We start from the raw sequence: 26,490 nt of genomic DNA on the forward strand, positions 1-26,490 counted from the left end.
GCCGCCGTGGAGCCACCGCCCCCTCGCCGCCTAGGCTCTGCGTTGGGTATCTGGACCGCGGTGGCGCCGGGTCGCCCTGATGGTCCCGGGCTGGCTGCGGCGGCAGAGGCGGCGAGAGGATGACCTCTCCCCGGGAGCGGAGTGCCGACTTGGCTCGTTTCTACACTGTCACCGAGCCCCAGCGACACCCGAGGGGCTACACTGTGTATAAGGTCACCGCCCGGGTGAGTGCTGGTGTCCGCATAGGAAAGCCGGGACTGGTACCTGAGGGTATTGGGGTGGGGACCGGGGTGTGGGGGTGCCTGACCGTGGGTCAGAGCCAAGGCGGGGACTGGGTGCGCCCAGTGGCTGGACACGCATCGGAGGGAAGACTTCAGGACGGCTGGGGAAGTGGCTGCATGAGGGATGCTCGGCTCTCCAGTGGAGTGGCTTGCGGTAGAGTCCCCGTTCTGGAGTGGGGCCGTGGTGGTTGGTTTTAAATGGATGACTCAGCCCCTATTCCGTTTAGACTTTCTCTTCTGAATCAGAAATTTGCAGAAGTGGATTTGGTTTGCTCCAGATGAATAATGTAGACTTAATTTATGCACTGTTGGCTTATGTAATACAATGTACTTCTTCTCTTGATCTCTTACTGAGAATCAGGTTTGCTGCGAGGCAGATAGTCTTGGGAAAGATGTCAGGTCAGTGTTGGCCGCTAACCTTGACCCGCGCGGGGTCTTTGCCTCAGGTGTTCGTGGTTTTCAGTAGGCAGCCTGTGAAGTATGCTGAGGGCCTCTTGTATGAGTTTCCTTGAGGGCACACAATTGTGAGGATCCTTTTACATCAATTAACTGATCCGATTTGTAGTACTTTGTTTATATTCCATTGCTCTTGTCTATTTTTTAAAAAAAGATGTATTTATTAGAGAGAGAGAGAGAGAAATTGATCTTCCATCTGCTGGTTCACTCCCCAGATGCCTGCAGCAGCCAGGGTTGAGCCCGGAACTCCATCTGGGTCTGCCATGTGGGTGGCAGGCACTCAGTTACTAGGGCTGTCATCTGATGTCTCCTTAGGCACATGAGCAGGAAGCTGGATCCAAAACGGAGATAGGACTCTATGCTAGGCACTGCCATGTGGGACGCTCATGTCCCAAGATGGCTTAACTTGCTATGCCACAGTACCTGCCCCTTTGTTTTGGGTTTTAAAGAGTTTGTATCTCTCTTTTAGGAGAGTAAGAATAACACAATTGTCTTTATGTATGTAATGGATGTGTATTTGTGTATGAGTATGTATAGTAGTCATTTTATATACATTGCTCAGTTTAATCTTCATTTTAATAATGAGGAAACAGATGAAAAGAAGTTTAGTAACTCGTCCAGCTTTACATTGTAAGGCAGTAGCAAATCTGGAGTTTGGAACCATTTCTGTTTAATATATATAAAACGTTAAGAATTGCCTTTATTCTTACCACTTTTTAAAGAAGGGAGGTACAGATTAAATAGTAATAGTGCAGTATACATTCAGGAAATGTGGTAATCATGTGTGGTAGAAAGCTGAGAAAGCAGGACTTGCGAGAACCTTCAGGTGGACTTAGGTAGGCAGAGTTTGCGGGCTGGCAAGTGGCATGTGGTATATGGAAACGGTACACAGTTTAGACAAATGTGAGAAGGCGCGATGAGCAGGTTTGCCTAAAAATAAGAACAATGTTCCCGTCCCAGTGTGTTATTTACCTCTTAGTATAACACTTAGCAAAAATTATATTGTGTTAATCTGCTTGCCTGTTAGTGTCTCTTAATAGAGCAGGTCTATATCATTGGTATTTGTTTCCTTTTATATAGCTAAGGTGGTGCATGGCTCACAGTGCTGAAGAACGTTGTTGAGTGTTTTCCTTCCCACACGAGGTGGCATATCCAATCAATGTTTAGTTTTAGGCACTAAGTGCCATGAGGGCCATAGGAGTGAATAAAGTATGCATCTTCCTTTGAAGAATGCTCATCGTAGAAGAGAATTTGCCATATTTAAAAGGCACAGTGTTAGAAAGTGTTAAATTCTATAAGAGACTACAGAAAAAAGCTTTGGGAATTCAGAAGATAGTTTGCTTCTGACTCCAGGGATAGGGCCCCTAAAGGCCTGGACGTGTGAATGTGTATGGAGCTTGAATAGTAACCATTAAGTATGATATTTTGTTCTTACCTTTACAAAAGAAAAAGTTAGTTATATACAAGGGATCGTTAGTTCATGGAAAATTTGTATTTTGAAAATAAGCATGGATTTCAAAAATTTTTTTTGCATCAAAAATGAACTCATTATTTTTCATTTATTTATTTATTTGAAAGAGTTATAGGGACTGGTTCTGTGGCATAGTAGTTTAAGCATCATCCTGTACTGCCAGCATCCCATATGGGCTCTGGTTCAAGTCCTAGTTGCTTCTCTTCCATTCAGCTCTTTGCTATAGCATGGGAACACAGTAGAAGATGGCCCAGGTGCTAGGGTCTCTGCACCCACATGGGAGACCTGGAAGAAGCTCCTGGATACTGACTTCAGATTGGCCCGCTCCAGCTGTTGCAGCCATTTGGGGAGTGAACCAGTGGATGGAAGACCTCTCTCTGTGTCTCTCCCTCTCTCTGTCTGTAACAGTGCCTCTCAGGTAAATAATTCAATCTTTAAAAAAAAAGAGAGAGAGAAATCTTCTGTCTTCTGGTTCACTCCCCAAATGGCTGCAATGGGCAGGGCTTGGCCAGTCTGAAGCAGGAGCTTCAACCTGGTCTCCCACGTGGGTACAGCAGGGCCCAAGGACTTGGGCCATCCTCTGCTGCTTTCTCAGGCCTAGGATAGGAAGTGGAGTAGCTGGAACTCAAACTGGCGCCCATATGGGATGCCAGCACTGCAGAGGGCAGCTTAACTTGTCACACCACATTGCTAGCCTCTGAACTTTTCTTTTTTTACTTTAAAAATTTATTTATTTATTTGAAAGGCAGAGTTAGAGAGAGGCAGAGGCAGAGAGAAAGTGGGGTCTTGCATCTGCTGGTTAATTCCCCAGTTGGCTGCAATGGCTGGAGCTGGGAGTTTTTTCCAGGTCTCCCATGTGGGTGCAGGGGCCCAAGGATTTGGGCCATCTTCTGCTGCTTTCCCAGGCCATAACAGAGAGCTGGATCAGAAGTGGAGCAGCTGCGACTCAAACCAGCGCCCATATGGGATGCCAGCACTGCAAGTGGCAGCTTTACCTGCTGTACCACAGTGCCAGCCCCTGAACTTATCTTTTAATTCACCTTTCTATGAACTTTTATTTAGCTAACTTTTACAATATAAAATAGAGGATAAAGTAACACATTGCCCTTAGAATTAACCAAATCCATGTCTTTGCACATGCCATGTTGCTGAGGTTATTTGAACCTGAAAATTGTTCACAGTGCCTTGCTTCTCCCTGTAAATATTTGTATTTTTATTTATTGCTTATGTTACAGATTTTGTTCTTTGAATTTAAGGTTTGAGGGTCAATGTAGAAAGATACTTTAAAAGTAACTGCTTAATATTATAAGACAAGTAAAATGTTTATTATTTTTTGAGACTTAAGAAGAAAAACACCTTTCCTCTGGAGAATAAATCAGGTAAGTTGTCTCCCCTGAGAGAACTTCTCGAGATAAAAGCTAGGAATGTCTTTTGCATGTTTCCTATTACCGGTTTAATTCTAGCTTCAAGGAGCAATTTCTGTACTCTTGATTTATGCCAGGTTCTTTCTATTTTTTTTTTTTTTTTAAGAGGAAAGGTTTATTGCCGGGTAGGGGATCCCGATGGGCTGTGGGGAGAGGGTGAGAGAGTAAGAGAGCTTAGGAGAGCGTGAGAGGGAGATCAAGAGAGAGCAAGTGTTCAGGAATAGCTCCTGTTAACCCTTTGCCAGGGAGCCAGGTTATTTCTGTAGGAGAATAAGTATCACTGGAAGTGCCATTGTTAAATTTTGGATGACAGAAGAGCGATTTCATTTTCTTCAGTCTCCCTTGTGTTTTTTTTTTCTTTTTTTCTTTTGGCAGTTCTCTGGAAGCTGGCAGGCTTAGATAACATTGTGTCTAGTCACAGGCATGCTAACAGATTCCCTAGATAAATTATATGATGTTTCTTAATTTTTATCTTAATTAAGCACCTCTTTTCCAAATTAGAAAATTGTTTTGTGAATTTCTTTTGATTCTTTAGTTGAAGGAAACATAAAAAAGTACCATCAGCAGTATTTCTGGTTGTTTCATCATAGTACATTTAGAAAACTCCCATATTGTGATATAGATTTCTCAACAACATTGGGTGAATGGCAGTTCTGGTCTATATTCTGTCCATGATGTGGAAAGAAAATATATGATTTTATTTTATTTTTTTAAGATTTATTTATTTATTTGAAAGAGTTACAGGGAGAGGGAGAGAGAAGGAGAGAGAGAGAGAGATCATCATCTGCTGGTTGACTCCCCAATTGGCTGGAGCTGGACCAGGCCAAAACCAGAAACCAGGAACTCCATCTGGGTCTCCTACATGGGTGATAGAGGTCCAAATACTTGGCACATTCTCTACTGCCTTCCCAGGCACTTTCGCAGGGAGCTGGATGAGAAGTGGAGTAGCCAGGACTTGAACTGGCATTCATATGAGACATTGGTATTGCAGATGGCAGTGGGTTGCACTGCAGAAGGCCACAATGCTGGCCTCAGTATTTCATTTCCTAGGACAGTAAGAGATAGTTAGTTATCTTCATATGAAACCTGAGGTGTTTTCCTAAGTTCAGGATTTGCCATGGGCAAGAATGGAGATGGATGGACTGTAAAAATTGTGTTAGTGTTTCCTAATTGTATTTGAGTTTTTATAGATGTTGCATAAATAAATAATGACAATAATAGTAAATGAGCAACATGATAAAAATAAAAAGTTGATTGACTAGATGTTTTTGAGAAATACTATATATCTTCCATTTACTATTATAGACTTTGAAGAATTATGCTGTAAAAAAGTTTCTCAAAAAAAAAAAAAGAAAAAAGAAAAAAAGTTTTCTTTCTCAGGTCATAGTAACTTTGATTATTAAGCTCTTCTTTGCTCTCTTCCTAAAACACTGATTTTAAAGATTAGTGATATTCTGTGCAACATGGTTTGTGAACACTGCTTTAGGATAATTTTCAGGATGACTGGGTGACAGAATTTGCTGTAGCAGAAAGTTCTTCCAGTATTTACTAAGCCAGTAGTACTTAACACTAAATGGAAGTTTGTGAGCTTTCGATGAAAGGAATCATTGCTTTAAATTTCAGCTTTCATGGAATTTATTGGCTAAATTTTATGACAAACTATTGAAACTTAACCAGAAAAAATTAAGTGCTAATAATCTGTATTAGAGTGAATTTACAGTATTTTGTTTGAGTTGTTCTTATTGTGATGATTGGTGATAAACTTTTTTTTAAAAAAAGATTTATTTATTCATCTGAAAGTTACACACAGAGAGAGAAAGGTCTTCCATCCACTGGTCCATTCCCCAAAAGGCCACAACAAGGGCAGGGCTGGACCATGCTGAAGCCAGGAGCCAGGAGCTTCCTCAGGGTCTCCCACATGGGTGCAGGGGCCCAAGTACTTTGGCCATTCTGTGCTTTCCCAGGTGCATTAGCAGGGAGCTGGATCAGAAGTGGAGTAGCTGGTACTTGAACCAGCACCATGTGGGTTTCTGGCTTTGCAGGTGGCTGCTTGATCTGCTGTGACACCAGTGTCTGCCCTGCTAACAGACTTTTAAAAGTTACAAAAACCTGGGCCTTAGGACTCAGTTTTAATCATTTTTAAGATGGTCACAGTCTTCACTCAGATTTTTGATTGTTATTTTTCATCAACTTTTCAATAACTAAAGAGAATCACAGAAAAAGTTATTATTAATGAGCACATAGGGTCAACTTACGTTATTCTACCATATTTTTGGTTTCCATTGCAGAGAACATATTATTAAAGAATGTAAATGAGATTACACATGTGGGGTTAATGAATCCCTTATAGTGGCAGTGCCAAGTGGTTGAACTAGGTAATATATTTGGAATGTGAGGATTTTTTTTTTTTAAGATTTATTTTATTTATTTGAAAGACAGAGTTACAGAGAGGTAGAGGTAGAGAGAGAGAGAGAGAGAGAGAGAGGTCTTTCATCTGTGGTTCACTCCCCAAATGGCCACAATGGCTGGAGCTGAGCTGACCCAAAGCCAGGATCCAGGAGCCTCCTCTGGGTCTCCCACGTGGGTGCAGGGGTACAGGGACTTGGGCCATTCTCTGCTGCTCTCCCAGGCACATTACCAGGGAGTTTGCGTGGCCCCAAGATTTTTTTTTATAAGGTAGTGCTGTAAAAGACACCATGTGTTCTTCATTGTACTCTAGTACTTGGCAGCAGAGTAGTTACTAATATTTGTTGAATGAGTAAGGGACAAAATAAGTGAAACTTAATGGTGATAAGGTTTTGTGGAAGGATGTAAACTTAATTATTGCTGAAAATACCATAGATAGAGTCAGTAAAGTTCATTGGAAAGAACACTAGATCAGGAGTCAGAAAACCCTAGTAGTAATTCCAGATCTGATGGTGAATGAAAGCCGTGTGATGTTAGCTGTGTGACTTCTCTGGATCACCTCGTTTTCTTATCCATAAAAAGGCACCATAAAATGCTTTATGGATGTCATTGTGCAAAGTCAAGTTGTTTTTTCCATGCTTAGCATAGTGTCTTGAGCAGCTTATGTTAGCATAGGTGCAGGTTCTTCATAATAAAAAAAGGGCTAAGAAACAGTGTCTAAGACCAGTTCTTGAAGTGGTGCCAGAGTGCTGGGGGGTAGGAGGAAGAGTTACCTACAAAAGAGAAGAAGAAACACCAGGGTGGAAAGAGAAGCATCGTGAAGGTACAACCCTGGGCTTTCTAGATGTGATTTTCACTAAGTTTCGTTTATGCTGTTGGGGAAAAGGGTCATTAATACCTAACAAATAGTTTTTATCTAACTTCCTCCCTTGATTTGGGAAGTACTAGGGGGTGGTTAAGTAGTTCCTTTTGTAAGCCTAAAATTAAAGATTTTCACTTAGGTAGTTTAAGAATACTTAATCTTTGATTTCCTGTATTTTTTACAATAGCTGTGAGTTGCTAATATTCTCATGAAAGCAGTAAAAGTCTAAAATTACTTATTTTTTTTTGAAGATTACTTACTTGAAAGGCAGAGTTAGAGAAAGAGAGAGAGAGAGATCTTTTTTTTTTTTTTTTTTTTTTTTTTTTTTTGACAGGCTGAGTGGACAGTGAGAGAGAGAGAGAGACAGAAAGGTCTTCCTTTTCCATTGGTTCACCCTCCAGTGGCCGCTGTGGCTGGCGCGCTGCAGCCGGCGCATCGTGCTGATCCGAAGCCAGGAGTCAGGTGCTTCTCCTGGTCTCCCATGCGGGTGCAGGGCCCAAGGACTCAGGCCATCCTCCTCTGCACTCCCGGGCCACAGCAAAGAGCTGGCCTGGAAGAGGGGCAACCAGGACAGAATCCGGCGCCCCGACTGGGACTAGAACCTGGTGTGCTGGCGCCGCTAGGCGGAGGATTAGCCTGTTCAGAGCCACGGCGCCAGCCAAGAGAGATCTTTGATCTGCTGGTTCACTCCTCAAATATCTGCAATAGCCAGGTCTAGACTGTGCCAAAGCCAGGAGCCAGGAGTTTCTTCCAGGTCTTCCACATGGGTAAAGGGGCCCAAGCACTTGGTTCGTCCTCTGCTGGTTTCCCAGGCTGTTAGCAGAGAGCTGGATCGGAAGTGGAGCAGTCAAGACTTGAAATGGAGCCCATTTGGGATGCCAGTGTCGCAGGCGGTGACGTAATTTGCTATTCCACTATGCTGGCCCCATTTATTTTATTTTTATCTTTTATTTGAGAGGCAGAGACCCAAAGGGAGAGACAGAGCCTCCATTCTCTGCTTCATTCTCCAAATGCCCCCAACAGCCCGTTGCTGGGGCCAAAGCCAGGAGCCAGACACTCAATCCAGGTCCAAACCATGTTCTTGACTGCTTCTAGGACACCACTGTGATCTGGACACTGAGGATTGGATGTGAGAAAGGGCCTAGGGTGAATGAAATACGTCCAAGTCAGCTCTTAGCACATTACTGGTCGGTGAGATATAAAAATAAGTTGGAGGACTATGCCCTCTTCCCTCCTGCACCTGCACACAGTCAGTCCACAACTAGACCATGTGCTCCCTGAAGGCAAGGCTCACCATTGTAGCTCCAGCACATGGCAGAAGTATGTGAGCTCCTGAAATGGCTGAGAAATCATAACCCCATTGGTTATTTCCAATAAAATGATTTTTAAAGTTGTGGCTATTGTTAGGGGTTGTTACTGTATTTTTGCTTATGTGGTACTAAGTGCTTAATTCCTGAGAGTGGCTCACCTGAAGAAAATCCAAAATGTGATACTGCTAATATGTACATTAAACTCAGAAATCATTTCTTCTGTCACAAAATGGTCATTTGTGTGTGTGTTAAGGCAGATTATTTAAAATAGTAAGATACCTTAATGTGTTTCAAATTTGGAAACTCAAGTTTTCAGAAAAGAACAAATTATGAAATATAAGGTATTTCTGGGTAAACTTTACTGTAAGTGATCATATGTTGACTGCTTTTGGTGGGTTACTTATAGGTGGATTAACAGCGGATCCATGACTTTTCTTCTCATTAACACATTTATAAAAACCTGAAGACTCATAGAAGACAAAATTAAGTCATTTAATTATGTGAAATGCTATACTTCGGGGAAGATGTGTGTGCATGTGGGGAATGGGCTGGCTTTTGAAAGTAATAGTTAAGGGGTCAGTGCTGTGGCTCAACGGGTTAACGCCCTGGCCTGAAGTGCCGGCATCCCATGTGGGCGCAGGTTCGAGTCCTGGCTGCTCCTCTTCTAATCCAGCTCTCTCATGGCCTGGGAAAGCAGTGGAAGATGGCCCAAGTCCTTGGGCCCCGGCACCCGTGTGGGAGATCTGGAAGAAGCTCCTGCTCCTGGCTTCAGATCGGCGCAGCTCTGGCCATTGTGGCCAATTGGGGAGTGAACCATCGGATGGAAGACCTCTCTCTCTGTTTCTACCTCTTTCTGTAACTCTGTCTTTCAAATAAATAAAAATAAAAAAGATGAAAGTAATAGCTAAAATAAACTTGGATAAAATAATATAATGAATGTTAGTTACCTGTTTGAGCCTCTTATGTTAAATCTGTAGTGTCTAGTATGGTGGCAATTTGCCACATGTAGCTATTTAAATTTAAGTGAAATAAAATGAAAAAATTCGGCTCTTCAGTTGAAGTAGCCCTTGGTAGCCTGTGGCAAGTATTGGACAGTGCAGATAGGGAACATTGTTTTTCATTATCATAGAAAGTTCTGTTGGACAACGTCTTCAATCAAATTTATTCTGAAAGTTGATGACTACAGTGAGGAGAAATTGGAACTCTTTGCCTTCTGGAATTCATAAGAAAGTTAATGCTCTCTGTTGCTGAGTGGGGGCTGGCGGCAAACTTTTAAATTATGTAGAGTTGTTGCTGTGTTCTTATTTGATGTTCATAGCAGCCAGGTTTGGTCCATAATGTTGTCTCCATTTTATAGATGGGATGAAGCCTGCAAGTAGAGGAACCATAATCTGAATGAATTTGTCTGACTTTAAATCGTATATATATGTATTTGCTTTGGATCTCAAGGGTAGTATTGAATTGCTCATCATCTGTAGTTCCAAGTTTTTTTTTTTTTTTTTTTTTTTTTTGACAGGCAGAGTGGATAGTGAGAGAGAGAGAGAGAGAGAGAGAGACAGACAGAGAGAAAGGTCTTCCTTTTTGCCATTGGTTCACCCTCCAATGGCTGCTGCGGATGGTGCATCTCACTGATCTGAAACCAGGAGCCAGGTGCTTCTCCTGTGTAGTTCCAAGTATTTTGTTATCAGTCATCAATAGCTCTTTTTATTCCTTCCATAGGCAACCACTTTAATGTGTTTGGTGTGTCTCTTTGTTTGCTGTTGCAAAATATTGTAGCATCAAGTTCATTAATTTTACACATAGATGGTATTAATGCATAACCTAATTAAGACTTCCCTACACTACAGTGTTGTTTGATGACTTAACCACCCAGCCTTCTTTTTTAAAAAAATTATTTATTTGAAAAGCAGAGAGACAAAGAGAGATATCCTATCTGCTGGTTCAGTTCTCAAATACCTGCAGCAGCTGGAGCTGGACCAGGCTGGAGCCAGGAGCTGGAAACTCAATCCAGGTCTCCCACATTGGTGGCAGGGACCCAAGTTCTTGAGACATCACCTGCTGCTTCCCAGGGTGTGCATTTTTAGGAAACTGGAATCAGGACCAAGCTGGCACTTGAACCCATACACTCTGCTTTGGGAAGCAGGTGTCCCAGGAGCTATGCCACCTTCTTTTCAAAAGTTTTATATGGTAGTTTTTACTTGGTTGTTGTTTTGGTCTTTATGATTAGGGAGGTCTAAAAGAATATTCTGTTTGCTCAGGGCGTGTGATGGAAGGATTATTTGTCTCTGAATACTTGCATATACTTTGTTGATGTTACCTTTGCTTGCTTCTTCACCAGTAGGTGGTCAGTGATTACTTCTCACAGATATTGTTGTGTCTGAGTATTGCATCAGCTTTTTCTTTAATTGAAATCTTATTGGGCTGCTTACAGATTCCCATACAAATGTAGTTGTAAGAAGTAATGTAGAGTTCCCTTGTATACGGTGCCCAAGTGCAGCTGCTCTTTATGCTCTCATTACTATGTCACTTGGAAGGGGAGTAGACAAGGCTGTTAGAGTTAGTTAGGGTTTCAGGCATGCTCTTCTGAATGTAATATATGAGCTTTTAGCATGTGGACCTGATTTTAGCTGCTTTTTTGCTTAATATCTAGTATATGTTTCAAACAGTGAAGGTATGATATAGCCAAGTTTTGGGTAAGTAATTCAGAATTGATTTTCTTGGACTTAAATTGAATTTTTATACAAATACTCTTGAAAATAACTATACAAATTAGAATCTTAACTCTTGGTAGTGATGAAATGCTTCTGTGTATGTTTTGTTTTAGGTTGTTTCACGAAGAAATCCAGAGGATGTCCAGGAGGTAACATTTTATCCATATGGAAATTTAATTTTATATATGTGATAACAATTTAATTAGATGGTTTATTGAGGAAACTGCCTGAATCAAGTGTATGTCAGTCTTCGTATGTGTGTGTGGAGACAGTCTTCAGCTCACAAAACAGTAGCTGAAGTGTCCTGTTTTCAGACCTGCTAAGTAGGTATTTGGTCTTAGTAGGTGTAGATTTATGTAAATAAGATTTGAAGAATTACAGTGCTGCTTAAAAGTGATGATTATTCTGGTAATTAATACTCATATAAGATTTCAGTATTAAGGACCCCTGTTTACCCATTTCAAAAGCATGATGCCTGTTTAATAAAATGAAGTGTTTTACAACTGAAATTACCTTAAAGGTTATAACAGTAATAGTCAAATAGTAAATATTTAATCACAGTAAGTAAAATAAAATAGTAAAAGCAGACTCTGTGTACTTCCACTTTTATGTTGAATTGACATGTTGGCATCTTGGAAAACTATGTTAGGTGTAGATATTTCTTTTTAACTTTAAGTTAGTCATTCTTTTGCAGGTTCCTTTTCTCATTTTTCCCTTCCCTCTTTCTGAAATGATAGAAATCTGATACGTGTTTTGTATACAACTGTGAAGTCTCTCTATGTTATTCCTCTGGGCTTGCTTATCTTTAGGAATCCTTACTGAGGACCTTGCTGCTTTTAATGCTTCTTGATTGATTTTCATTTTGGTCCCTGCTCATTTGCACTAAGACTAGAAAGACATATTTGTATATTGGGGATTTTCTTTGTTTTTTTTCTTTACCTCACTTGTGTTTAAAACAATTGGTATAAATTTACAATCTCGATTTTACAACAATTTTTTTTCCTCTCCCAATTGAATTTGACTATCTCTAGATGGAATATGTACTTTTTATTTAGCTGCAGGCCCACTGAACAGAACTGACTTGACTCATGCATTTAAGGTGTCTGTCTGACACTGATTGGTTTAGAAAATATTTAAACTTTGTGCATTACCATTGCTTGATGAGACTGATCTGATATTTGTTTTTATCCCATGATTAAAAAGTTCAATAAAAGATCTTTAAAAGATTTCCTGTTGTTTTCTTCATGATTTTTAAATATCTTGCTTCCCACCCCCAACAATCAGGAAGAATGTAATATTGTTATTTTGGAAAAAGAAGATAAATGTGCTGGTGAAAATAGTTTGCACCATTGGCTAATTAAAGTACTCTAAGTATCAGTTGATTAGTATGAACTGTTTTTTAGAGTTTTACTAGTTATGTTAAGCTAATTAACATAATTTATTAAGTTGAGTCAACACCAAACAACAGGCTATTCTGTTTTTGAAGATTTGCAGCACTATGAAAATCGAAATCGGTTGTGTCTCCTTTGAAAACGTTGCTTGATTGATGTGTTGTAGTTTGTAGCTTGATGTTCCCCTTTTCCAGGGAGAATCCTGAACCAACCTATCCATGAACATACTCTCTGCCATTTCCTTAATCCTTTTGGGGTGAAACTCTTTTATAATAACAACTGTTGGTGAACCATTCATCAGAAAACTCTTGTAAGTGTCCTTTAGTTAGACAATTGCATGGTCCTTTGTTAGAGATGATGTTACTTTTAAAGTCTTCTATCTACTTGGCTTCTTAAAATGTAGAATAACCTGGGAATTATAGCAATTTTTTTTCTTTTTTAGATTCCCCTTTATTTCATTTAAATACCAGAATTATTTTTTTTTCTTTAAAGATTTATTTATTTATTTGAAAGGCAGAATTATAGAGAGAGAGAGAGAGAGAGACAGACAGACAGAGAATATCTTTCATCCACTGATTCACTCCCCAAATAATTGCAATGGCTATAGCTGGGCTGATTTGAGCCAGGAGCCAAGAGCTTCTTCCAGGTCTTCCACATGGGTGTAGAGGCCTAAGTATTTGGGCTATCCTCTGCTGCTTTCTCAGGTGCGTTAGCAGGGAGCTGGATCAGAAGTAGAGCAGCTGGGACTTGAACTGGTGACCCTATGGGATGCTGGTACCGCAAGTGGCAGCTTTACCCGCTATGCCATAGCAACAGCTCCTAAACACTGGGGTTGAAATGTAGGAGAGAAATTCACCACTTCCCACTTCCTTTTCTTTCACTTTATTTCTCCATTAACTAATTGATTTAGTTATTGCTTTTAGAATGTAGTCAGGGAGTTTGTGGATTTAAAAGGATTCCATAGCCTAGGCAGCTCATGTCAAGAACCTCGGGTGGTCACTGATGTCATACATAAGAGTGTTAATTGTTAAATTAACAACAGGAGTCACTGTGCACTAACTCCCTGTGTAGGACCTCTGTCCTCAGTGAGTTGTATTATGAGAGTTAACTGTGATACTTGTTCTCAAACAGTTTTTTGTGTGTGTGTACAAATTGTTGAAATCTTTACTTAGTATAGAGTTGGTCTTCTGTGTACAAAGTTAATTGAAAATGAATCTTAATGGAGAATGGGACTGGGAAGGGGAGAGGGAGGAGGAGAGGAGTGGAAATGTGGGAGGGAGGACAGGTGTGGTGGGAAGAATATATTCCTAAAGTTGTACATATGAAATTTGTATTCCTTAGAAAATTAATTAGTTGTGGCTCACTAGGCTAATCCTCCACCTGTCCAGTTGCCCCTCTTCCAGTCCAGCTCTCTGCTGTGGCCTGGGAAGGCAGTGGAGGATGGTCCAAGTGTTTGGGCCCTGCACCCGCATGGGAGACCAGGAGGAAGCACCTGACTCCTGGCTTTGGATTGGCGCAGCATGCCGGCCGTAGTGCACTGGCCGTAGTGGCCATTTGGGGGATGAACCAATGGAAAAGGAAGACCTTTCTCTCTGTCTCTCTCTTTGACTCTGCCTGTCAAAAAATAAATAAATAAATAAAAAATAGAAAATTAATTAGTTAATTAAAAAAATGTAGTCAGGCTTCACATAGGCTATTGAGGACTGTTAGATGTACTGTTAGTCCAACCAAATACAGGGCCAGTAAAACCTGAGGAATTTTGGGTGCTTTTCCTTTATATGTACCTTGGCACATGCCATCATATCTCAGTCTTTCTTCCTAAGAATGCTTAAAAAAAAAACAAACCCAAAATACTTATTTGGAATACATACATTATCTAGGGCAGCTTTCTTTTTCTTTTAAAATTCCCTGTATAAATTTTTATTTGATAAGAATAACATGGATTAATTTGCATGGGGACAGCAGTGGCCTCTTTTTCAGCTCTTCCTCTAGAACATGAGCAATCTGTAGAAGGATAAAGAGATAGTGTGGCAGTGCCCTCCATCCCCACCCCTTTAAAGAAAAGTAATCTGGGGCTGGTACTGTGGCATACGGAGTAAAGCTGCCACCTGTAGTGCTGGCATTCCATGTGGGTCCCAGTTCGAGCCCTGGCTGCTCCGCTTCTTATCTAGCTCACTGCTTATGTGCCTGGGAAAGCAGTAGAAGATGGCACAAGTCCTTGGGCCCCTGCACCCATGTGGGAGACCCAGAGGAGACTCCTAGCTCCTGGCTTTGGATTGGCCCGGCTCTGGCCATTGTGGCCATTTGGGGAATGAACCAGCAGATGGAGGACCTCTCTCTCTACCTCTGCCTCTCTGTAACTCTGCCTTTCAAATAAATAAATATTAAAAAAATAAAGAAAAATAGCCTATGTCCATCTCTCTATAGGTAGCATATTTCACTGGTGAGATTTGGGAAGGGAACAAGACTAAACTGGAACATCCTATGTCTCTTGTCAGCAGCTTCTAACTTTTAATCCCTTTCATAGTCAAATAGTTTTAGAGATAGGTACACAGAGATAGCAAAGGAAAGAAAAAGCTCTTGGAGAGAGAGGAGAAAACTCATAAGCAAATACAAGTATGGTGGTAATGTTGGTTACAAGAAAAGATGATCCAACAAGTTTTAACTATGAGAGTAGAAGGGACAGAGTTTGAATTGGATGATTTTGTAAAATTCAAGGATCAAGAATCTTTGTTGTCATTAAGTGTAATTGAAAAGGAAACATATTAGGTAAAAGAAATTTTCAGGGACTGTTTTAAAGCCAAAATTGAAGCTTTTATTAAATTTGTGGTCTACATATGGTTGTCACTGAGTTAATATCTCATTGAAAGATTATCTTCAAAGTGTTTTTTTTTTTTTTTTTGACAGGCAGAGTGGATAGTGAGAGAAAGAGAGAGACAGAGAGAAAGGTCTTCCTTTTCTGTTGGTTCACCCTCCAATGGCCGCCACAGCCTGTGCGCTGCGGCTGGTGCATCGTGCTGATCTGAAGCCAGGAGCTTCTCCTGGTCTCCCATGCGGGTGCAGGGCCCAGCACTTGGGCCATCCTCCACTGCCTTCCCGGGCCATAGCAGAGAGCTGGCCTGGAAGAGGGGCAACTGGGATAGAATCCGGCGCCCCAACCGGGACTAGAACCCGGTGTGCCAGCGCCGCAGGTGGAGGATTTGCCTATTGAGCCGCAGCGCCGGTCCCACAAAGTGTTTTTACAGAGTAACATTTATGCAGTTGGCTCACTAAATCAACAAGGAATGGGAAAACGTTGGACATTAATTAGAGAAAATAATTTTTCTTGTGTCTTTGGGGACTTTGTGTCCAAAAATAATCGTCAGTCCTTGGAATTAATTGTACTTTTGTTCACTTTTTCCTTTTGAAGATTTCTGGAAACTTCTAATCTTAAAAAGGGTATGAAGAAAAAGAGGCACTGGATAACAACATTTTGCAGTGCTCTTTGGTATTTTTTGTCCAGTCCAAGTGCTGAGAGTAGGAATATGTGAGTGAATAAGTTAGGGCATAGTGAAGAAAAGCAGACCATCCCCTTGGGGGTTCGAATTCTTCCTCTTGCAGACTGCCTTCCAGTTTATATACCACGGTCTTTTAATCATTACTGTACTTAAATGGTTAAATTCTGTCCCTCATGGTACTCATTCTTAAAAAGGATTTTAACTAGATATGAATTTTATCTATAAACATAATGCTTTTTTTAAAGAGATTTATTTATTTATTTGAAATGCAGAGTTACACAGAGAGAGAAGGAGAAGCAGAGAGAGAGAGAGAGGTCTTCCATCCACTGGGTCACTCCCCAATTGACTGTAATGGCCAGAGCTGCGCCAATGTGAAGCCAGGAGCCAGGAGCTTCTTCTGGGTCTCCCACGTGGGTGCAGGGGCCCAAGGACTTGGCCCATCTTCTACTGCTTTCCCAGGCCACAGCAGAGAGCTGGATCAGATGTGGAGCAGCCGGGACTTGAACTGGTGCCCATATGGGATGCTGGCACTGCAGGTGGCAGCTTTTCCTGCTATGCCAAGGTGCTGGCTCTGAAAGTTTTTTTAAAAGACTTATTTGTTTATTTATTTAAGAACAGAGTTACAGAGAGCAAGAGAGATCTTCCATCCTCTGGTTCACTCTCCCAATGGCTGCAATAATCAGGGCTGGGCCAGGCCAAAGCCAGGAGCCAGGAGCTTCTTCCAGGTCTCCCGTGTGGGTGCAGGCTACGCCGTAGCACCAGCCCCTAGAAGGTTTAAAAAAGAAAAATTATCTTCATTTTCATTTGAAAGACAGAGAGGAGAGAGAGCTAGAAAGAGTTCTCCCATTTGCTGGTTCACTCCCCAAACGCCTTAACAACCAGGATTGTACAGGCTGAAGCTGGGAGCCCTGAACTCAATCTGGGTCTCCCATGTGAGTGGTGGGGTTTACTTCATCCATTATCCTCTGCTTACCAGGGAGCGCTTTGACAGGAAAATAGGAATTGGGAACAGAGGTGGGACTGAACTCAGACACTCCCAATATGGGATGTACCCTATGTGGCATCTTAACCCTGTACCAAATACCCACCCCTTATCTGCAAATTTGATTATTTCCATAAGGTACCATCTTTTCAAAAGCTGTCACATCCAATGGCTTTAAACCTTATGTAATGTTCAGTTCATAATGAAATTTACCTTAAATAACGTAAATCCATTACCCATTTTCCCTTGAAAATTTAGTTCTACCATAATGTATTTCAAAAATATGAATATAACATTGTTTTTCCTCATGATAAAATTATCATATGTGGTTGAATGAGAAGGTCATGCCAAGATAGCCACTGGCAAGCGAGCGTCAATTACTCAGGAATGGCTTTGAAACCCACCTGGCAACGGAGCCTGCCTGGCAATAGGCTGTGATTGGTTGGGGCATAGACCGCCCCTTGACTGGATTGGCTGGTCTAGGCTGCATAAGCTGTTGTACTAACTGAAATAAACGAGTTTGCGGGCTGTTTGCCTCAAGCCTGCTTTCACCCGACTCCTGGGGTCTGTGTGGTGACTCTGCGCCTCTTGCCCCCACCACGCTCCTCCTCTCAGAAACATTGTTGAGAAATCAACTGCAACAATCATACAACTAAATTAGAAACTACAGACAAGTAAAAAATATGATAATTAAAATCACCCAAACCTCACCATCCTGGGCCCTTTTTTACTTTTCAGCTGTTGGCTTGATCCTATTAGTTAGATCTTTTCACCCTTTTACTGGTACTGTTGGTTTTATGCTCTCGCATGTCTCATCCACTTCCATTTTATCATAAAGTCTCTTCTTGAATCACAGTGGCCCATCTCTTGGCCCAGCCAGGCTTCTCAGCACTTTGCAGTTGGTTTCCTCCTCCTTCATTCTGCCTGGTCATCTGGTCTTAGGGGCCCCTGACGTTCTCTTGTTAAATTTTTTTTTATCTAGGCCGGCGCCGTGGCTCAGTAGGCTAATCCTCCGCCTTGCGGCGCCAACACACTGGGTTCTAGTCCCGGTCGGGGCACCGATCCTGTCCCAGTTGCCCCTCTTCCAGGCCAGCTCTCTGCTGTGGCCAGGGAGTGCAGTGGAGGATGGCCCAAGTGCTTGGGCCCTGCACCCCATGGGAGACCAGGAGAAGCACCTGGCTCCTGCCATCGGAACAGCGCAGTGCGCCGACCGCAGCGCGCCTACCGCGGCAGCCATTGGAGGGTGAACCAACGGCAAAAAGGAAGACCTTTCTCTCTGTCTCCCTCTACTGTCCACTCTGCCTGTCAAAAAAAAAATTAAAAAAAAATTTTTTTTTTTATCTCATTACACACATGGGGAAACCTTTTCTGAGTGATTACAGCTGTCTTCTGATGCTTCGCAACTCAATAGATCTTGCTCTGTTTTTGCTCTTAAACCCCAAACCCACCTATCCTTTTTTTTTTTTTTAAAGATTTATCTTACTTATTTTAAAGACAGAGTTACAGAGAGAGGTAGACCGAGAGAGAGAGAGAGAGAGAGGTCTTCCATTCTGCTGGTTCACTCCCCAAATGACTGCAACAGCCAGAGCTGAGCTGAGCTGATCCGAAGCCAGGAACTTCTTCTGGGTCTCCCATGTGGGTGTGGGGGCCCAAGGACTTGGGCCATCCTCTACTGCCTTCCCAGGCCACAGCAGAGAGCTGGATCAGAAGTGGAGCAGCCAGGACTTGAACTGATGCCCATATAGGATGCTGGCACTGCAGACTGGGACTTTAACCCATTGTGCCACAGCACCATCCCCAACCCACCTATCTTATTGAACACATCCAATGAGATGCCTCACAAACACCTAACTAGAATATGTTTAAAATTGATTTTTTTTTAAGATTTATTTTATTTACTTGAAAGGCAGAGTTACAGAGAGGGAGATACACGAACATACACACAAACACACAGAGCCAGAAAGAGAGACAAGAAAGCAAGAGAGAGAGGGATATCTTCCATCTGCTTGTTTATTCCCCAATAGCTGCAACAGCTAGGGCTGGGTCAAGCTGAAGCCTGGAGCCTGGAACTCCATCCAGGTTTTCCATATGGGTTTCAGGGATCTAAGCATTTGGACCATCCTTTGCTGCTTTCCCAGGTGCATCAACAGGGAGCTGGATCAGAAGTGGAAGAGCCAGGGATCAGCCCTAATGTGGGATGCTGGTGGTAGCTTATTTTGGGGTATCACCATGCTAGTCCCCAAATTGAACATCTTTTTTGCTTCAAAGCTACTGTCTTCTTTTCTGTTCTTCATCCCAGAGAATGGCAGCATCACTTATCCAGTGGCAAAAGTCAAAATTGTAGTAAAATATGTGAGGTATCTTTCTCTCCTTTGAGTAACTTTGTCCCCATTCACCACTCTCCCATTGTTTTGTCTGGCTGATGACCTTTTCCCTCTGGACTCTCAGCTGAGATAATACTTTCTGTAAGGTCTTCTCAGGTACCCAAGGCTGGTTTAGATTCTCCTAAGAACACTGTTGGGCTGCTCCTCACAGTATTTGTCAAGCCATCTATGATGCATCTCTTATGTTGGTTAATTCTTCCAAACTTGAGTATGAGCTCTTTGAAGGGAAGGACTGTGGTTTTCATCTGCTGCAGCATTGGTGGCACCACAATGCTTAGCACAAAGTAAGGCCGTAAAAATACTTGTTTTGGAGATTGTTTTTCTGGTTGAGTAAATGAATAATGAAAGGGAAGCACGAGGAAGAAGCAATTTATTTAAATTAATTCATATTATGGTCTGCCTAGCCTCCTCAGTCTATAACTGTACTAAAGACAAAATGCCCTACTCATCAAGGTAGAATTTTTGGTACCATGACAGAGTTTGACAAAGGATTTCGGTATATACAGAGAATAGGTTTTTCTGGTAAGAGTCCTTTAAGCAGCCTGTGTGGCCTATTATTTGCTCAGTAAACTATGTTGTATATAAACAAACTTAGAGTTTGTTAAAGGTGAGATGATTGGATTATGTGGAAGCTAAGGTCCCAGTATACCAAGAAATGAAATTTAGAACTCAGTTTTACCTTATTTTGTGGAGAATGAGGGACTGGCTCAGTGATAGCAAGGTCATATGTCAAGTTCTTTTTCTTTACGAAGTGTTTTTCAGTTTAATATGAGTAAATTTAAACAGTAATTCGTGAATTATTAGTGTTATCTAATCTAGATATTATGATTTTGTGTTTTGCAGTGTGCTAGTTTCAATGATCTGATCAGTAATCACATTGTCCTCAGAATTCATATTACAGGTTTAAATTGAGTTTTATAAAAGAAAGGTCTGTGAAATACAATAGTTCATGTTAATTACTTACTACATAGTCATTTCCTCTTCAGTATTACTTAAATTATCTTTTTAGGCAAATGCTGAGTATGTCCTTTGTGTTTAAAAATTTCCTAAATTAGTAATTTTATGTTCTTAAGCATGCTGTGTTGAGAAAGAATACATGTTTTTCACATCGAGCTTACTTCCAGACAAATAGCAATTAGGTTTTGAAGAGATCAAGTTACTGAATACTTGTCTAGTATGAATAAAACTGTATTTGTTAAATTTAAAAACCCAAACAGAATTACCACATTTTTAAGGCAAGTTTTATGAATTAATTCCAGACAGTTATCTATATTGGTTAGAATATTTGTTTGTCTTTGACAGTTTTCAATGCTTTAATGAAAAGATTATTTGATGTTCAGAATGGTTTTGCTATGAGATACATGCTTAATATTTTTTCTCTTTTTAGATAATTGTATGGAAGAGATACAGTGATTTTAAGAAACTGCACAAAGAGCTATGGCAAATTCATAAAAACCTATTTCGACACTCAGAGTTGTTTCCTCCTTTTGCAAAAGGAATAGTGTTTGGTAAGTGGCTGTTTTGAAATTGCAATTTAATAAAAGTGATGATTAGCTAATTGTGTGAGTCTACTCAACTCTCGCCCAACTCCATACACTGCGAAGTCAGTGACCCTTTTACTTAAGATGGTTTATGTTGTTCAGCAAACACTTGCAGTTGTTTCTTTATGGTCTTAATATAGCTGTTGATTAAGTCCGAACTGTTAGATTCCTGGTGTTTCTGAGACTGATCAAATAAAAAACATCTGTATTTGATAGGATTTAATTATGTATTTGATATAGAAAAAGTAAGTGGAAAATATAGGAAAAAAAACACAAAAATGATCACAACAATCTAAAAACACTGAAAGATAAACACAGTTACATGGTTCATAGTTTGGATTATGTTCTACCAATGTAGTTTGTATGAGAGGTCTTCAAAAAGTTCAGGAGAAGTACATTTAATGATGGCACTATGCGTAGATTTCAAAATACTTTTGAGCCAAAAAAAGCATTTATTAAAAAAAACTTAGTTATTTGAAAGGCAGAGAGAGAGAGAAAAGGAGAGCAAAAGACAGAGATCTTCCATCTGCTGGTTCATTCTGCCTGCCTGCACTAGCTAGGGCTGGGCGAGGCTAAAGCCAGGACCCCAGAATCAATTCTGGTCTCCAACAAGGAAGGCATGGACCTTGCTCCTTTGAGCCACTATCTGCGCCTCCCAGGGGGCTTGGAAGCACAGCTGGAATTTGAGCCCAGGCACTCTTATGGGGAGCACTTGCAGTGGATATTGGAGACTCTGACTTAGAGCACCTGCAAAGCCATTTTTGGACTTGTGACCCTCAAGGACTGTGTGAGATAGTCATTGTTCCTTGTAGGCTACTCTCTGGTTTGAGAGTAACTTTTTACACAATAACAAGCTAATAGATTTGGTTACCTAGAAGTGGGTGCTCTCACGAAAAGATTGAAAATGAGGAGAGAGCTTTTGGAATGAGCATGGGCCTTGAGATGAGTGGTAGTGAGTGCCTGAATACTTGAAGAAGTGATTAATAGACCCCTTGTGGGCTTTAGTGAGCATTTGCAAGAAGGTTGGGTAAATGTTGCTGGAAACCAATGAAGGAGGATCTTTATTTAGTTGGAGAAGGTTCAGCCACACTGTTGCCTACAGTTATGTGGAAAGAAGGAAATAAACCAAATGAACTGGTTAATCTTGCTAAGATTTCCAGCCAGAGTATTTAAAGTGCAGTATGATTTCTTCTTGCTGCTTATCACAAGATGTCATAGGAGAGAAACTAAAGGAAGGGTTACTCAAGAAAAAGAACCTAGGACTTGTCTTGAAAATGCTGTCTTTCCAGATAGCAAACAACTATCACAATTAAGAAATGACCTCTGGGGCCAGCATTGTGGTGCAGCAGGTGAAGCCGCTGCTTTGGGTGCCAGTATTCCGTATTCGAGTGCTAATTCAAGTCGACTTACGGTTGAGTGCAGGAAGGCAAAAGAGGATGGCCCCAGTGCTTGAGCCCCTGCCACCCATGTGCGAGACCTAGGTGGAGTTCCCGGCTCCTGGCTTTGGCCTGGTCTAGCCCTGGCCATTGTGGCCATTTGGGAAATGAATCAGTGGATGGAAGATCTTTCTTTTCCTTTTTCTGTATCTCTCTCTTGCTCTGGCTTTCAAATAAGTAAATAAATGACTTCTGATTAAAGATCAAATTGAGGGCCTTGCCAGGGAAACATGTTCTGAAGATAAAGCCTTCAAATATTTTTTTAAGACCTCAGAAAAATTGAGGGAGACTAAATATTCTCTGGAGAGATTTTTTCGTTTTTTTTTTTTTAAATTTATTTACTATTTATCAGAGAGGCAGAGTTACAGACAGGGGGGCAGGGAGGGGAGGAGAGAGAGAGAAAGAGATTGATCTTCCGCTGATTCACTCCCCAAATGGCCGCAATGGCCAGAGCTGGGCCTATCCTAAGCCAGGAGCCACGAGCTTCTTCTGGGTCTCCTACGTGGTTACAGGTTCCCAAGCACTTGGACCATCTTCCATTGCTTTCCCAGACATATTAGCATAGAACTGGATCAGAAGTAGAGCAGCTAGGACTTGAATTGGCATCCATATGGGATGCTGACACCACAGGCAGAGGCTTGATGTACTATGCCACAGCACTAGCCCAACAACAAGGTCTTAAGGAATTAGAAGCCACAGACAAATCAGCAAAACCAATTGTAGAAAAGGTCTTAGATAGTTGAAGAGATTTATGGGTATGACGTTGGTGGGACAAGCCCAAAGAATACCAGGAGACCTAAAATGATCTATGCAGAAACACTGTCTGTTTGGACTGACAGGCACAAAAGCAGTGAAAAATGAGGAGAGGCATTTTGTAGTCCCAAAATTATATTGGCAGGAAGCAGACTGAAAAACCTACACAGCTACAAACCCTGCTCCCTTTGATAAGGGGATAGGACTCATAAGCTTTAACTAGTAGCCCAGAGGCCAGAGCCAGAGCTTTGTAGCATTATTCCCAGGCTGTGAGACTTAAGAACTTCCAGTGTGTGTGCCCTGCCTCCCACTCCTGCTTTATTGTGCAGGTGTGCCAGGAGATCTGTGCCTGACCTACTGTTGCATTCCGTGCTGGATAAGTTGTCTTGTTTCACAGGTCAGGAAGAATTGGCCTTAAGGAATTACTAGGGTGCTTCACAAGTTAGTAGGAAGTGAAATGGAAAGGCACTTTTATTTTGGTGCAGAAAGTTTAAACTCCACGCAGAGCTTTCCACGTTATACATTTTCCGTGGCCTTTCTGAAGACGCTCGTGTACTTCAGGAACTGGAGCTGAGGAACCTCATTCACGCCTGGACCTGACTGAGATGGAATTCTGGACTCTGAACTGCTACCGGAATGGGATGAGACCTGTGGGGACCTTGGGAGGAGGCTGAGTGTATCTTGTATGCAGGAAGGATGGGAATCATTGAGGGCCAAAGGGTGCTCTCTGGTGGTCAGCTTCTAGGATGGCGCTCAGTGGTCCCTGCCCCTGGTATTCATGTCCTTGTCTCTTGAATCAGGGTTAGTCTGTGTATGGCAGAAGGGCCACAGTGTCCCTTTCAGGGGTAGATTATGAAAACCTGCAGCTTCCATCTTGGGTGTACTTGCCCCAAGCCTGCATCTCCCCTCTGTATGTTATCCCTTGTTTTGGGGAGTCCAGTGGCCGTGTTGTGAGAATACTCGGGCAGCCCGTGGAGGTGAGGAGTTTTTCCAACTTACAGAAAGTTGAAAATAATGAAGAGTAGTACAAGACCATCTGTACACCTTTTAACCAGATTCACCTATTGTTAAGCTTTTATCCCTTTTGCTTATCATTTGCTGGTCTGTTTTCCTCTGCACCCCACTGCTCTAACACATATGTGTATCTAAGACATATGTACATACTTTTTTTTTCCCCCCTGAGCTGCCTCGGAATAAATTCCAAATTTAATGGCCTGTTAATTTTAATTATTTCAGTGTGAATTTCCTGAGATAGTGATCTCTTATTACAGCAGCAGTTCAGTTATCAATTTGGATAAATTTAGTTCTTATTTTTAAAAAATTATTTATTTGAAAGAGAGAAGGAGTGAGTGAGAACTTCCATTTGTTGGTTCCCTCTGCAAATGGCCACAACAGCTGGGGCTGGTCCAGGCTGAAGCCAGGAGCCCAGAGCACCATCTGGGTCTCCTGTGGGGGTGACAGGGGCCCAGGTACTTGGATCATCCTCTGCTGCTTTCCCATGTGCATTAGCAGGGAGCTGGATCAGAAGTGAAGCAGCTGGGACTCAAATCAGCCTCTGATGTGTGGTGCTGGGTTAACCTGCCGCACCACAACCCTGGTCCCTACATTTAATATTGATTCAGTACTTTGAACTAACTTATTATCTGTGTTCCAGTTTTGTCAGTTGGTTTGATAATGTCTTTTCTCCCTCTAGAGTAGAAACCATCCTAGCATTCATATTTCCTTTAGTTATCATTTTTCTTTGGTCTCTTTTAGTCTAGAACATTTCTATATCCTTTTTTTTTGTTCTTTTACTACATTGGCATTTTTAAAAGAAATTTTTATCATTTATTTGAGAGGCAGAGAGACAGAGACAGACAGGAAGAGCTTACAGCTGCCTTTTCACTCCCCAGATGTCTACAGTATCTGGGACAGGGCCTGGTGACTGGGAGTTCATTCCAGGTCTCCTGCATGGGTGGCAGGAATCCAATTATTTGAACCATCACCATTGCCTTCCAGGGTCTGTGTTAGTGGGAAGCTAGTCAGGAGCCACAGGCTGGTATCAAACCCAGGTTCTCCTATGTGGCATGTGGATGTCTTAACTGGCATCTTACCTGCTAGGCCAAGTGCCTAGCCCACATTGGCATTTTTGAAGAATGAAGAATGTGTTCTCCTCTCTCTGTTTCTCCCCTCCTCACGACCATTTTTCAGAGATGATCATCATTTTAGTTCTCTGATGTTTCCTCGTGTGTAGTTTGTGGTAATGGAATATTCCTGGCTGGTACTCCTTCTCAGAGTATCATATCTGAAGGCCTATAATGTGCACCTGACTCTCATGAATGATAGGCATTTGTGTCACCTGGTCTAAGTGTTGGTCAGCTTTTCCCCTGTGTGTTAGTTTCTTGTGGCTGTTGTAACAAGTGACCACAAACTTGGTGACTTAAAATGATGGAAATTTGTTTTCTCAAAGAACTTTGGTTCTGGAGACCAAAGTGTGAAATTGACATCACTTGGCTGAAACTGAGGTGTTGGCAGGGCTGTGTTCCTTTCTGAGACTTGAGAGGAGAGTCCGTTCCCTGCCTCTTTCAGTTTGTATCTGTCGGCATCTATTGGCTGTGGCAGTGTCATTTCAATCTTGGAGGTTGTCATCTTTAAGCCTCTGTCTGTACCATCTTCATATTAACCTTTCTGTGAAATCTTCTGCCTGTCGTGTAAGGAAACATGTGTTGGCATTTAGTGCCTTTCTGGGTAATGCAGGATAATCTCCCCATTGTAAGATTCATAGTCATAAACACAAAGACTCTCTTTCCAAGTAAGCTAACATTTACAGGTTCCAGGGACTAGGAGCTGTTATCTTTGGGGGAGGAGAATAATCATTTTTTAGACTACCGCACACTGTATATTCATTTTTAAAATTTCTTATAGCTAGTAAGATTTAGCATTCATTGATGATTCGTGTATGAATCAATGATTGGTGATGACTAAAGAAAGATTTTCTAATTCCAACACCCCCTCCATGTTGGCCATTGCCCTCCCTTCTCCCTTTATCTTTGCACCTTTTAAAAAATGCTTATTTGAGATACACACGCACACACATACACACTCAGTGAGTGAGTATGCAGTAGATGGAGCTTCTATCTGCTGGTTCACCCCAGCTGCCCATGTCTAGGCTTGGGTTGGGAGCTGAAAACTCAATCTGTGTCTCCCATGGGGGTGGTAGAAGCCCAATTACTTAATCCATAACCATGATGTCTCACAGTCTACATTAGCAGGAAGCTGGAATTAGGAGTTGAAGCCAGATGTTGAACCCAGGTGTTGCATTATGGGCTGGGGCATCCTAACTACTAAAGACCCAGTGATCTTCCCCATCTGTGTATCGCTCTCTGTATCTGTCTGTGTATGCATTGTGTTTGTGAATGTACCCATATGTCCCTTACTGTTTGGGACTCATTCACCTGTTTTATTGCCGCTCACACTTCTTCCTAAACCAAAGAGACTGTCAGTAAGGATCAATCAATAAACCAAACCACACAGCAAGGGGAAAACACCTGTTTTCTCCTGGTAGGCTGGAGCCCATTAATGTCCCTGCTTTGGTGCTCAAATGGT

At 41.7% G+C, this 26,490-nt stretch overlaps 1 protein-coding gene across 2 annotated transcripts in view; it reads left to right on the forward strand.

Annotated features, from left to right (window-relative positions):
- RPS6KC1 (ribosomal protein S6 kinase C1) overlaps nucleotides 1-26,490 on the forward strand; it is a 178,428-nt gene continuing 151,938 nt past the window's right edge. For both annotated transcript variants that reach the window (XM_062210336.1, XM_062210335.1), the window contains exons 1-3: nucleotides 1-224; nucleotides 11,035-11,070; nucleotides 20,563-20,683. In XM_062210336.1, the coding sequence (XP_062066320.1) occupies nucleotides 120-224; nucleotides 11,035-11,070; nucleotides 20,563-20,683 (262 nt within the window). In that variant the 5' untranslated portion in view covers nucleotides 1-119. The remainder of the gene's footprint in view (nucleotides 225-11,034; nucleotides 11,071-20,562; nucleotides 20,684-26,490) is intronic.

The sequence above is a fragment of the Lepus europaeus genome, chromosome 14 (assembly GCF_033115175.1).
Source record: "Lepus europaeus isolate LE1 chromosome 14, mLepTim1.pri, whole genome shotgun sequence".
Classification (NCBI taxonomy): domain Eukaryota; kingdom Metazoa; phylum Chordata; class Mammalia; order Lagomorpha; family Leporidae; genus Lepus; species Lepus europaeus.